The sequence below is a fragment of the Callithrix jacchus genome, chromosome 4, assembly GCF_049354715.1.
Source record: "Callithrix jacchus isolate 240 chromosome 4, calJac240_pri, whole genome shotgun sequence".
NCBI lineage: Eukaryota > Metazoa > Chordata > Mammalia > Primates > Cebidae > Callithrix > Callithrix jacchus.
The window spans coordinates 113,326,828-113,339,984 of NC_133505.1; the positions used below are offsets into that span (position 1 = coordinate 113,326,828).

The window sequence follows — 13,157 nt, forward strand, 5'->3', positions numbered from 1 at the left end:
GTTTTCCAGTCCTACACATTTTCTCCGAAATGAGTTTTACGCTAAACCTCCTTATCTTCCCATTCTCATTGCCAACACTCTGATTGGGCTTTCCTCTTGTGCTTATCAATGGGCTTCCAAAAACTTCTTAACTGATCTCCTTGCCTTTAGTATCTCCTTGTTCCTTTCATCCTATATACTAGAGCCAGATTTACCTCTCTCACAGTTCAGACCTTGACAATTTCTGGCTCAAAAGCTTTCAATGCCTGCTTGTGACTTCTTCATCAAGTTGATTTTCCATAGGCAAACACCCCAAAGTCTTTAAAAAAATTTAGGCAAATTTTACATAACATAAAATTAACCATTTTAACCACCTAAAAAAGTATAGTTCAGTAGCATTTGGTACATTCACAATGCTATGCAATCATCACCACTAACAAGTTCTGAATTTTTATTACCCCAGAAGGAAACCTGTATCCATTAGCCTCTCCCCCCTTCCCCTTTTCCTAATCCCGGGCAACCACTGTTTTTTTTTCTGTCTCTATGACTTGCCTACCCTGGATGTTTCACATAAATGGAATCATATGATATGTGGCCTTTTACATCTGGCTTCTTTCACTTTTTATAATGTTTTAAAGGCCCAGGCATGTCGCAGCATGTATCAATACCTCATTCCTTTTTATGGTTGAGTAATATTCCATTGTATGGATATACCACATTTTGTTTATCCATTCATCAGTTGATGGACATTAGATTATTTCTACCTTTTGGATATTGTGAATATTGCTGATCTGAACATTGATGTACTTATTTTTATATAAACCAGTCTTTTAAATATAGTTTTTACTATTTCAGAGCAATTCTTCATCTATCCCTGATGCTGCCCTATGTTTTTCACATTCCATCCAAATTAAAACACTTTTTTTCCTTAAATACACTGCATGACTGCACCTGTATCACTTTTTCATGGTTTCCTTTGCCTAGCAAGCCCCGACTTCTCGTCTTTGCTATCAAATCTTCTTTAAGGTCTATCTCACATATTATTATACTGACTTCATAAGCCCCTTTCTTGACTTTTCCAACTGAACATCAATTCTCTTTCCTCTGTGCTCCCCAAGTGGCATGAATTACAGTATTCCTTATGTTTATTTTATTATATAAGAAATAAACATATATTTATATACATAAGTATTCCTTATGTTTATTACATAAGGAATTAGTATTTATCTTATTCCCTCTCTACTAGGCCATAGACAACCTTTAGGCAGCTTATTATTGTATCTCCTGTAGTCAAGCACTTTGTTTCCTTAAGTGCTACAGAAAGCCTTAAGAGATATTTTCATTTAGGAGTTATCTAGAGTCATTTCATAGTCTTTGTGGTCAAACATATAAGTCCCTTCAAATGCCTATATTGTATACCTTCTATGATGGAGAATGATGTTAATATTATTCCTTTCGAAACCACTAAAAATGTCTTAAAGAACTAGAAGAGTTTCACATGTGGTATTAATGAGGAATCTGAATGTGCATTTTCTCTTTTAAGAAGATGCATGTGTTACTTTCACGCACACCAGTCTTGCCTAGAAGTCTTTGTTTTACTTTCTGAATAAGGAGTAATAGTAGGCTATCTAGAGACAAGTGAGTTACAGCTTAGCAATGGTAATTTGTAGTACACTTAAGATATTTTATGGCTGGTTATGACAGTGTCAGAATGTCACAAACCCAAGTGACATTTCAGTACTATTAGGAATAGCCAAGAAAATATAACCATAATTCTTATTTCTTCAGGTGACTTATAATGGCAGCAGAAAACTAGAAGGATCATTAAAAATAAAGCTTGCTGACCTGCAATAGCCCCTGGACTCCTGAAGAGAGTCAGAGCTCTGTGGTGCTCTGAGGGATTCTACCTTCTTTTATTAGGAATCAAAATGATAACTGAGTAATGACTTCACCTCCCCAGGGTGAATAACCCATTCACTAACAGTATTTTTTCCTGATCATTATTTTTCACCAGCTACAAATTTAAATTTAAAATTAAGGCAGGGAGAGATCTGTAGAATTTAGTATGGAGAAAATGCTCAGCAAATGTTTTTCAGCTGTTTCCGGTCTTAACTGCCTTTTGTGAAAGAATGTGGTCGTGTGTGTGTGTGCGTGCACACATGCGTGCACATGTGCACGTGCATCCATAGGCCTGTAGTTGTGATGGAAGAGGGCCAGCTAATCCTAAGATTTTTCAGGAGAAAGGAGAAGCCGCAGAAGAGATGGCAGAGCCTGATAAGGAAAATCCCAGAGGTGCTCTTCCTCCTAGCTTTCACAATGGTGCTGAATGGGCACCGAGACTGTGTCACCTCCCAGCTTCCTTGTCTAATCAATAATTCTTACTCTTTCCAAGGGTAGATGAGACACAAACCTGCCTGGGAGAGTAAAGAAGTAATTTAAAATGTGGTAATAAAAAAATTGCAGGTGACTTCCATCATTGAGAGCAAGATTTTTCTATTTCTCAGTGTTAAAAACTTGCATGTTTCTTTCTTTTTTTTTTTTTGCGACAGAGTCTTGCTCTGTCGCCCAGGCTGGAGTGCAGTGGTGCGATCTTGGCTCACTGCAACCTCTGCCTCCTGGGCTCAAGTGATTCTCCTGTCTCAGTCTCCAGAGTAGCGGGGATTACAGACATGAGCCACCACACCCTGTCTGTTTCCAATGGAGATAAATATTTTTCTTGTAATGTGTCTCTTGTCTAAGAGACCTATTTCTTAGATTTATTTGAGAGCTGAAAATGACTTTGCAAAAGATCCAGTTTAATGCTATAATTTTATAGAAAAGAATAATGAGGATATGAGAGAATGTGATTAAGTTTACATAGATGCTAGCAGAGTCCAAATTACAATCTAGACCAGGAGTGTCCAATCTTCTGGCTTCCCTGGGCCAAACTGGAAGAAGAATTGTCTCAGGCCACACATAAAATACACGAACACTAATGGTAGTTAGTTGATGACCTAAAAAAAAAAATGGCAGAAAAGCCCTCATAATGTTTTAAGAAAGTTTATAAATTTGTGTTGGGCTACTTTCAAAGCTGTTTTGGGCTGCATGCGGCCCACAAGGGCTGGACAATCTTGATCTAGACCTTCCAAATCCTGGTCCTCTGTGAGCTATTTCTGTTCTACAAACTCAACTCTATTTAACAAAACAGGGCTGCCACCAAACAGTCTCACCCTGTAAGACCACACCACACTCACTTTTTGACAAATATTAATTGGGTAATTACTCCAAGTAAGCCACTGTGCCAGGTACTATGGGTAATTCAAAGATGAATTTGTTATTATCCTTAAGGACCTTGCAATAAAATTCAAAACTGAAGGAGGGTGCCATGGGGGAGGCAAGGAAAGGATCACAAAGACATCTAGGAGGGCGAATAACATGAAAAATTTGGAAACAGAACTAATTTCAGGATTAATAAGCAACTTACTTGAGATTTAGGCTGGAATGTCCCTCCTAGGTGTTATGCGAATTGTGTTCCCTATCTCTGACTAGAAGGCATTCACAGAACAAGACCATTATCTTATATATATATTATATGTATAATATAGATTATATATATTCTATATAATATAAATTATATATTACATAAATTATATATATAATTTAGATTATTATATATATAATTTATCATTATATATATAGATTATTTTAGAAGATTCAAATAAACTCAGTAAAGTTGCTTTTTTTTTTTTTTGGTGAGATGGAGTCTCGCTCTGCTGTCCAGGCTGCAGTGCAGTGGTGCGATCAGCTCACTGTAACCTCCGATTCCAGGGTTCAAGTGATTCTCCTGCCTCAGCCTCCTGAGTAGCTGGGATTACAGGCCCAGGCCACCTCACTGGCTAATTTTTGTTTGTTTGTTTGTTTGTTTGTTTTAGAGACAGAGTCTCACTCTATTGCCTAGGCTGGAGTGTAGTGGTGAGATCTGACACCTATAATCCCAGCACTTTGGGAGGCTGAGGCGGGCAAATCAGGAGGTCAGGGGTTTGAGATCTCTGCCTCCAGGTTCAAGTGATTCTCCTACCTCAGCCTCCTGAGGAGCTGGGATTACAGGTGCATACTATCACACCTGGCTAATTTTTGTATTTTTTTTTTTCCCCAGGAGCTCTGTCTCCAATGAACCCTAGAATATTTGAGTCCATGGATAAGAGCATGTATAATATGTGCTAATATTTTGTATGCATTGTCTCATTTAATCTTCACAAGATGCATGAGAGGAATTAGCCACACCTTCCTGTGGAAGCACTCTGTTTCCTTAGCTTTGAAACATTAAGCTTTCCTGCCTTTCTTTTTCCTCCCTCTCCCCTCCCTTAAATGTTAGTGCTACAAGAGGGTCCGGGAGTGTTGGAGCTGTGGGTGATTTTATGTTGATCCTGATGTCCAGAGCATCAACTGACCCCTGAAAGCTGTTGACTCAGAAATCTGTATTACCTAGAGTAGATATTTCTTTTTTCTTTTTTTTAAATTGCATTTTAGGTTTTAGGGTACATGTAAAGAACATGCAAGATTGTTGCATAGGTACACACATGGCAGCGTGATTTGCTGCCTTCCTCCCCTTCACCTATATCTGGCATTTCCCCCCATGCTATCTCTCCCCAACTCCCCACCCCCCGCTGTCCCTCCCCTATTTCCCCCCAACAGACCCCAGTGATGCTCCCCTCCCTGTGTCCATGTGTTCTCATTGTTCAACACCCGCCTATGAGTGAGAACATGCAGTGTTTGATTTTCTGTTCTTGTGTTCGTTTGCTGAGAATGATGGTTTCCAGGTTTATCCATGGAAATTTTTGTATTTTTTAGTAGAGATGGGGTTTCGCCACATTGGCCAGGCTGGTCTTGAACTCCTGACCCTGTGATCCACCCACCTTGGCCTCCTAAAGTGCTGGGATTATAGGTATGAGCCACCACGCCTGGCAAATTTTTGTATTTTTTTTTTTTTTTTGAGATGGAGTCTCGCTCTGTTGCTGAGGCTGGAGTGCAATGGCACACTCTCGGCTCACAGCAACCTCCACCTCCCAGGTTCAAGTGATTCTCCTGCCTCAGCCTCCTGAGCAGCTGGGATTACAGGTGTGCACCATGCTCGGATAATTTTTCTATTTTTAAGTAGAGATGGAGTTTCATCATGTTGGTCAGACTGGTCTCAAACCCCTGACCTCCTGATTTGCCCGCCTCAGCCTCCCAAAGTGCTGGGATTACAGGTGTCAGCCACCGCATCCGGCTCAATTTTTATATATATATATATTTTTTGAGATGGAGTTTCACTCTTGTTACCCAGTCTGGAGTGCAATGATGCGATCTTGGCTCACCGCAACCTCTGCCTCCTGGGTTCAGGCAATTCTCCTGCCTCAGCCTCCTGAGTAGCTGGGATTACAGCCATGCGCCACCATGCCCAGCTAATTTGTTGTATTTATAGTAGAGACGGGGTTTCACCATGTTGACCAGGATGGTCTTGATCTCTTGACCTCGTGATCCACCCGCCTCGGCCTCCCAAAGTGCTGAGATTACAGGCTTGAGCCACTGTGCCCGGCCCAATTTTTGTATTTTTAATAGAGATGGGGTTTCACCATGTTGGCCAGACTGGACTGGAACTCCTGACCTCAAGTGATCTGCCCGCCTTAGCCTCCCAAAGTGCTTTGCTGGGATTAGAGGCGAGAGCCACCGAGCCCAGCCATAATTTTTCTTTTTAAAAATTTGTTAATTTTCTTACTTCTGTTTTCAGTTTTCTCTATGACTTTTTTTTTTCTTTGAGATGGGGTCTTACTCTGTCACCCAGGGTGGAGTGCAGTGATGTAATCTCAGCTCACTGCAACCTCCGCCTCCCAGGTTCAAATGAATCTCCTGCCTCAGCCTCTTGAGAAGCTGGGAAAACAGGTGCCTGCCACCACACCTGACTAATTTTTCTAATTTGAGTAGAGTGGCCACACTTGTCTTGAACTCTGGGCCTCAAGTGATCTGCCCACCTCGGCCTCCCAAAGTGCTGGGATCACAGGCATGAGCCACCTTGCCCAGCACCTTTTTTTTTGTTTTTAAAAGACAGAGTTTTGCTCTTGTTGCCCAGGCTGGAGTGCAGTAGTGCAATCTTGGCTCAATGCAACCTGTCTTCCAGGTTCAAGTGACTCTCCTGCCTCAGCCTCTGAACTAGCTGGGATTACAGGCATGCATCACCATGCTTTGCTAATTTTTTGTATTTAATATAGATGGGGTTTCACCATGTTGGTCAGGCTGGTCTTGAATTCTTGACCTCAGGTGATCCACCCACCTCGGCTTCTCAAAGTGCTGGGATTACAGGTGTAAGCCACCATGCTTGGCCTTTCTTTCCTTCCTTCTTTCCTCCCTCCCTCCCTCCCTCCTTTCTTTTTTTTAGACATTCTTGCTGTGTTGCTCAGGCTGGAGTGCAGTGACTCTATCATGGCTCACTGCAACCTCCACATTCTGGGTTCAAGTGATTCTTGTGCTGCAGCCACCTGAGAAGCTGGGATTACAGGCACGCACCACCACACCCAGCTACTTTTTGTACTTTCAGTAGAGACAGGGTTTTACCATGTTGGCCAGGCTGGTCTTGAGTTCCTAACCTCAAGTGATCTACCTGCCTTGGCCTCCCAGAGTGCTGGGATTACTGGGATTACAGGGTGAGCCATCGTACCTGGTCTGTGACTCTTTTTTTTTTTTTTTTGAAACAGAGTTTTGCTCTTGTCACCCAGGCTGGAGTGTAATGGTGTGACCATGGCTCACTGCAACCTCTGCCTCCTGGGTTCAAGCGATTCTCCTGCCTCAGCCTCCCAAGTAGCTAGGATTACAGGTGTGCACCACCACACCCAGCTAATTTTTGTATTTTTGGTAGAGACTGATTTCATGTTAGCCAGGCTAGTCTCAAACTCCTGACCTCAGGTGATCCGTCTGCCTTGGCCTTCCAAAGTGTTGGGATTACAGGTGTAAGCCACTGCACCTGGCCTGGTCTGTGACTCTTAATAGATATAAGATATCCTGAAAGAGTCCTTAGTTTATTTTTTTTCTCTTTTTAAAAAATCATTTTTGTCCAATTTTCCGAGAGATTTTTTTCATGTGTATCTTCCATTCTGCTTCTGATGAAAAAATTCTGCAATCATATTTTTATATTTTATAATTCTAATTATTAATTCTTGAATTCTCCTTTTCAATGTATCATCTTTTATTATACCATGGATTTAATATCCTTCCTTGTCAAGTATATTGATTATAGTCTCAAATCAAGTCTTTGAAAAACGTCTGCCTTTGCTTGCATTGTCTCTATTTCCTCTAAGTTCCCTTTTTATCAGTTTGTTTTTGATTTGCTGTTTTGTAGAAGCAGCTTTTTTCTAATACCCAGTGGTCCACTTTTCCTATTCTGCTTCAGAGTAAGGCAGCAGATATTCTAGGCACTTGGATCCTCTGAGGCTTGTCAAGTGGTGGGTCTCACTGTAGGACGACTGCTCAGGGATATGGCATGTTTACTGAGGACACCCCAAATATCCACGTCTGCAGGACTTTTCTCCTGAGTTTGAAAGTTTCTTCAGAAAGAAATCCTCCAGTTTTCCACTTGGTGAATATGAGGAATTTTAAGTTGGCTGCCAGCATTTTGAGAATCAATCAGGATTGTGAGAGGAGAAATCTTTTAGAATGCAGATACTCACTTAGGCTCTCTGCTTTAAAACAATTTTTTTTTAAAAACTTTAATTTTGTAAAGATGAAGTCTAACTATGTTGCTGGTCTTGAACTCAAGAGCTCAAGCGATCCTCTCGCCTTCGCCTCTCAAAGTGCTGGGATTACAGGCATGAGCCACTGTGCCCACCCATCCTCTCCTTTAAGTATGGTGGCTACCCCACCCTCAGCTGTGCTTGGTTTCTCTGTCCAGAGCCTCAGATTAATCCAACCAATTACAGTCACAAAGTTAAATAAGTTCCATGAGGTTTTGTATAAAAGGGCAAGAACTTTTTGCACTAGAGTTTCTGAATTAAAAGAAAACCAAAAAAGTTCCCTCTCATCTGCCAAAATGAGAAATTTACCCAATTCAAGCCCCTTTACCCCTCCCACTTCGCCATGCTTTTATTTTTTTTCTTTGATAATGCCTCAGAACAAGTATTCAGGGTCCAAGTTTGTTTTAAAATAACCCAATGAGCTGACAGACGGAGCTCCTGGAATTCTGCAGCTTGTGCGAGAGTCCACAGATGGGAAACTGCAGTCAGTTATAGGGTGGTGCTATTACCGTAGCCCAATTTTTAAAAGCCTTTAGAAAAAAAGAGTCATCTGAGTTAATTAGCATTCACCACAGGCACTAGTTTTGTGTTGCAGTATTCTAAGAACTCAGATAATAGAAAAATTCAGTACTGCAATCTCTAATATTTTACCTCTTAAAAATGAAGATTACAAAGAAAGAATTTTACTTGTTACATGAATATGCCTAAGGCTTATGTACAGCCTTATATCACCAAGAAATAGCAATTATGTTCTAAAATCCGCTAATTACTAATGGTACCTAAAAGAGGAGTAATTTCGTTTTACCTCTCTGATCTGTTTAATCCACAAATCTCTTCCAAGAAATTCCTGATGTAAGACTACAGGAGCTGAGTTTAGATTAAAAGTCATGGAGTCATTGGTCTTTTCTTTAGTAAATGGCTGGAGATCAGAATTTATCTATAAGAAGCAGTTAAAAGAGTAAATTAATGACATATATACACATTAATATGTTTTATACTCAGAAAGTACCAGTTAATGCAGTGAAATACGAAGCTTAAGGAATGCAGTTTTTTAGATATACTTAAATAAACAAAAGAATATTTCAGACTGGGTACAGTGGGTCATGCCTGTAATCCCAATACTTTGGGAGGCTAAGGTGGGCAGATCACCTGAGGTCAGGAGTTTGAGACCGGCCTGGTCCAAATGGCAAAACCCCACCTCTACTAAAAGTACAAAAATTAGCTGGGTGTGGTGGCATAGACGTGGAATCTCAGCTACTGGCAGGCTGAGGCAGGAGAATGCCCTGAACCCAGGAGACAGAGGTTGCAGTAAGCTGAGATTATGCCACTGCACACCAGCCTGGGCAACAGAGTGAAACATCATCTCAAAACAAAAGAAAAAGGATATTTCAGATGATTAACAACAACCTATAAAATTTTCCAGAATTATTCCCTAACACATTCCTTGTTTAGTGGATGGCAGTCTTTATTTTACTTTTTATTTTTTATTATTATTTCTTTTTGGAGATAGATTTTCGCTGTTGTTGCCCAGGATGGTGTGGCACAATCTCAGCTCACTGCAACCTCTGCTTCCTGGGTTCAAGCGATTCACCTGCCACAGCCCCCTGAGTAGCTGGGATTACAGGTGGCTGCCAGCACACCTGGCTAATTTTTTGTATTTTTAGTAGAGACAGGGTTTCACCATGTTGGCCAGGCTGGTCATGAACTCCTGACCTCAGTTGATGCACCTGCCTCAGCCTCCCAAGGTGCTGAGATTACAGGCGTGGGCCACCGTACCTGGCTGTGTTTTACTTTTTAAGTTAAAGATTTAAATAAATATTTAATAAATAGACTTGCTGAATAAACTAATCTAAGATTATATAAAATATGCAAAAAGCTCACCTGGAGATATTATATATGTATACATCCCCCCCTGCCATGAACTATTTAAGTAACATCTGAAAAATATTATTAAATGAAATTTTAAAATTATATATAGACAGAGGCAACAATACAGCAGCTCCTCTTGGGACATTTTAGATTTCATATGCCCATTCAAAGAATTAGTCCCTAGAATTAAAGCTTTCAATTTTATTCAGTACATTTCTGAACTGTATTAATTTTTCATAGTATCTTTATATAAAAGCTATAAGGGGGCCGGATGCGGTGGCTCACGCCTGTAATCCCAGCACTTTGGGAGGCTAAGGCAGGCAGATCGCGAGGTCAGGAGTTTGAGACCAGCCTGACCAACAAGGTAAAATCTCCCTCTCTACTAAAATACAAAAATAAGCCAGGCATGGTGGCATGCACCTATAATCTCAGCTACTCAGGAGGATGAGGCAGGAGAATCACTTGAACCTGGGAGGCAGAGGTTGCAGTGAGCCGAGATTGAGCCACTGTACTCCAGCCTGGGCAACAGAGTAAGACTCTGTCTCAAAAAATATATATAAAATAAAAAGAGCTATAAGGGAACTATAACAAAAATGACAAATATTCTTCCATTCTGTGAATATATTCCAGTCTGTAAATATGTTATTTAATAATATGTAAGAGTTCTCTCAAGAACCATTTCAGGTGGTAAGAAAAGACAAACATCACATAAAAGAGTACTGTGTAAGAATTATACAATCCTTACCAATTATACTGTTTACATTACATAACAATCATCATCCAGGACTGACAGATTTAACCACACAATAAGCATTTTTTGAAATATGAAAGCTACTTATTAAATGGCAAAAGGTTTCTTGTGTATCGTTTTAGCTATTTAAGTACTGAAAAAAGATAAAGGGTGTGCAAATACCTTATGACTCATGGCCATGTGCTTCCCATACTGAAATGCCATATTCTGAACCTCAGCATCATGCTTTGCTAATTCCATTGCAGCTTGGCAGCTCTTTGCTAGTAAGGCACCATGGGAGAGAAAAGTCTGCTCCTTCCAAGTCGATATTCCAATATCATCTGTGATATAATCTTCCTAAAAATGTAACAAAAGGCAAGATAAAAAATACTTCAGGAGTAATTGTTTCTGTTTTTGAAGAACAGAAAAGTTAACAAATGAACTATTCAAAAAACACTCAGGCTACTGGAACAAGATAGACCTAAAAGATGCCTAACTTCAGCTCTCCCTAAAAAGAATGTGGTGGGGAAACTGCTTTTTTAGGGTAATAGGGGGCAAGTTAAAGAAATGTCAAAGCAAATTTTATTCTGAGGTAGGAAGCTTCTATTAAAATATATCCTACAGGGTAAGGGGAAAAGTAGAAAGACCTTCAAACTAACTCCCTTCTATAGTCATATCAGTTATTAAGTGCTAGTATTAAGCACGAGAAGCCTACTGCATTTAACTTGTGTGAAAATGTCAAGGGCATATGGAAGGAACTATACTTTCCTATAAATAATTAAATAGAAAAATCAGACCGGGCATGGTGGCTCATGTCTGCAATCTAAGCACTTTGAGAGGCCGAGGCAGGAGGATTGCTTGAGGCCAGGAGTTCAAGATCAGCCTGGGAAACACAGCAAGGCTCCAAAAAAAAAAATTAGCCAGGCAAGGTGGTGTGCCCCTGTAGTCCTGACTACTCAGGAGGCTGAAGCAGGAAGATCACTTGAGCCCAGGAGGAGTTCAAGGTAATAAGTAAGCTATGATTGCACCACTGTACTATAGCCAGGGTGACAGAGCAAGACCCTGTCTGTCTGTCTCTCTTTCTTCCTCTCTCTCTTTTTTATTTTTATTTTTTTGAGATAGGGTCTTGTTCTGTCACTCATGCTGAAGCGTGGTGGTGTGATCATGGCTTACTAGAGCCTTGACCTCCTGGGCTCAAGCAGTCCTTCCATCTCAGCCTCCCAAGTAGCTGGGACCACAGGCGTGCACCACCATACCCAGCTAGCTTTTTGTATTTTTTGTAGAGACAGAGTTTCTCCATGTTGACCAAGCTGGTTTGAACTCCTGAGTTCAAGTGATCTGCCTGAAGTCTTAGGATTACAGGCATGAGCCACAACACCCAGCTAATTTTTGTACTTTTATTTTTTAAGTAGAGACAGACTTTCACCATGTTGGCTGGGCTGGTCTTGAACTTCTAGACTCAGGTAATCTGCCTGCCTCAGCCTCACAAAGTGCTGGAAATACTGAGCCACTGAGGCGTTAGCCACTGAGTCCAGCCTATATTGCCTCTTAAAAAAAGAAAAAGCCCGGGCATGGTGGCTCATGCATATGTAATCCCAGCACTTTGGGAGACCAAGGTGGGTGGATCACGAGGTCAGAATTTCAAAACCAGCCTGGCCAACATGGTGAAACCCCATCTCTACTAAAAATACAAAAATCAGCCAGGTGTGGTGGTGGGTGCCTGTAATCCCAGCTACTTGGGAGGCTGAGGCTTGATAATCATTTGAACTGGGGTGGGAAAGGTTGCAGTGAGCTGAGATTGCACCACTGCACTCCAGCCTGGGTGAAAGAGCAAGACTCTATGTCAAAAAAAACCCCCCAAAAAACCAAAAAAAGCAAAAGAAAGAAAAATCAGAGAAGAAGTAATCTATTATAATGGAGAATGATTATTATAGTCTTCATTAAAGTTTATTCTCATAAGAAACAAGGTGTAAAAGAGGATATAATTTTTTTTTTTTTTTTTGAGACTGAGTTTCGCTCTTGTTACCCAGGCTGGAGTGCAATGGCGCGATCTCGGCTCACTGTAACCTTCGCCTCCTGGGTTCAGGCAATTCTCCTGCCTCAGCCTCCTGAGTAGCTGGGATTACAGGCACGCGCCAACACGCCCAGCTCATTTTTTGTATTTTTAGTAGAGACGGGGTTTCACCATGTTGACCAGGATGGTCTTGATCTCTTGACCTCATGATCCACCTGCCTTGGCCTCCCAAAGGAGGATATAATTTATAAATAAATATATACACATCTACTACCTGTAGACCAATGCTGTCCAACAGAAATATAATGTGAACCACATATGCAATGTAAAATTTTCTAGTGGCTACATCAAAAAAGTGGAAAGAAACAGGTGAAATTAACCTTAATGACATATTTTATCTATCCCAATATATCCAAGTATTATCATTTTAAACATACAATCAATTAAAAATTATTTTATTTTATTATTATTTTTTTGAGACGGAGTTTCGCTCTTGTTACCCAGGCTGGAGTGCAATGGCGTGGTCTCGGCTCACCGCAACCTCTGCCTCCTGGGTTCAGGCAATTCTCCTGCCTCAGCCTCCCGAGTATCTGGGACTACAGGCACGGACCACCATGCCCAGCTAATTTTTGTATTTTTAGTAGAGGTGGGGTTTCACCTTGTTGACCAGGATGGTCTCGATCTCTTGACCTCGTGATCCACCCGCCTCGGCCTCCCAAAGTGCTGGGATTATAGGCGTAAGCCACTGCGCCCAGCCAATTAAAAATAAGTTTTCAAAATCAGTGTGCATTCACTTACAACACCTCACTAGCCACAGTTTAAG

The 13,157-nt window shown here is 40.9% G+C and overlaps 1 protein-coding gene across 23 annotated transcripts in view; it reads right to left on the bottom strand.

The window, feature by feature from the left end:
- Positions 1 to 13,157, bottom strand: part of PDSS2 (decaprenyl diphosphate synthase subunit 2) — a 294,704-nt gene that overhangs the window by 48,667 nt on the left and 232,880 nt on the right. For 18 of the 23 annotated variants that reach the window (XR_008480780.2, XR_004741982.3, XR_008480779.2 and 15 more), the window contains 2 exons: positions 10,504 to 10,677; positions 8,527 to 8,658 (listed from right to left, as the gene is read on the bottom strand). The exons of 1 other annotated variant lie outside the window; for it this stretch is intronic. Coding sequence is in view for 12 of the 22 variants with exons in the window: in XM_078369897.1 (XP_078226023.1) it covers positions 8,527 to 8,658; positions 10,504 to 10,677 (306 nt within the window). In the remaining 10 variants the exon portion in view is untranslated. The remainder of the gene's footprint in view (positions 1 to 8,526; positions 8,659 to 10,503; positions 10,678 to 13,157) is intronic. 4 more of the 23 variants (XM_008994855.5, XM_054254316.2, XM_008994854.5 and 1 more) reach the window with 1 other exon arrangement.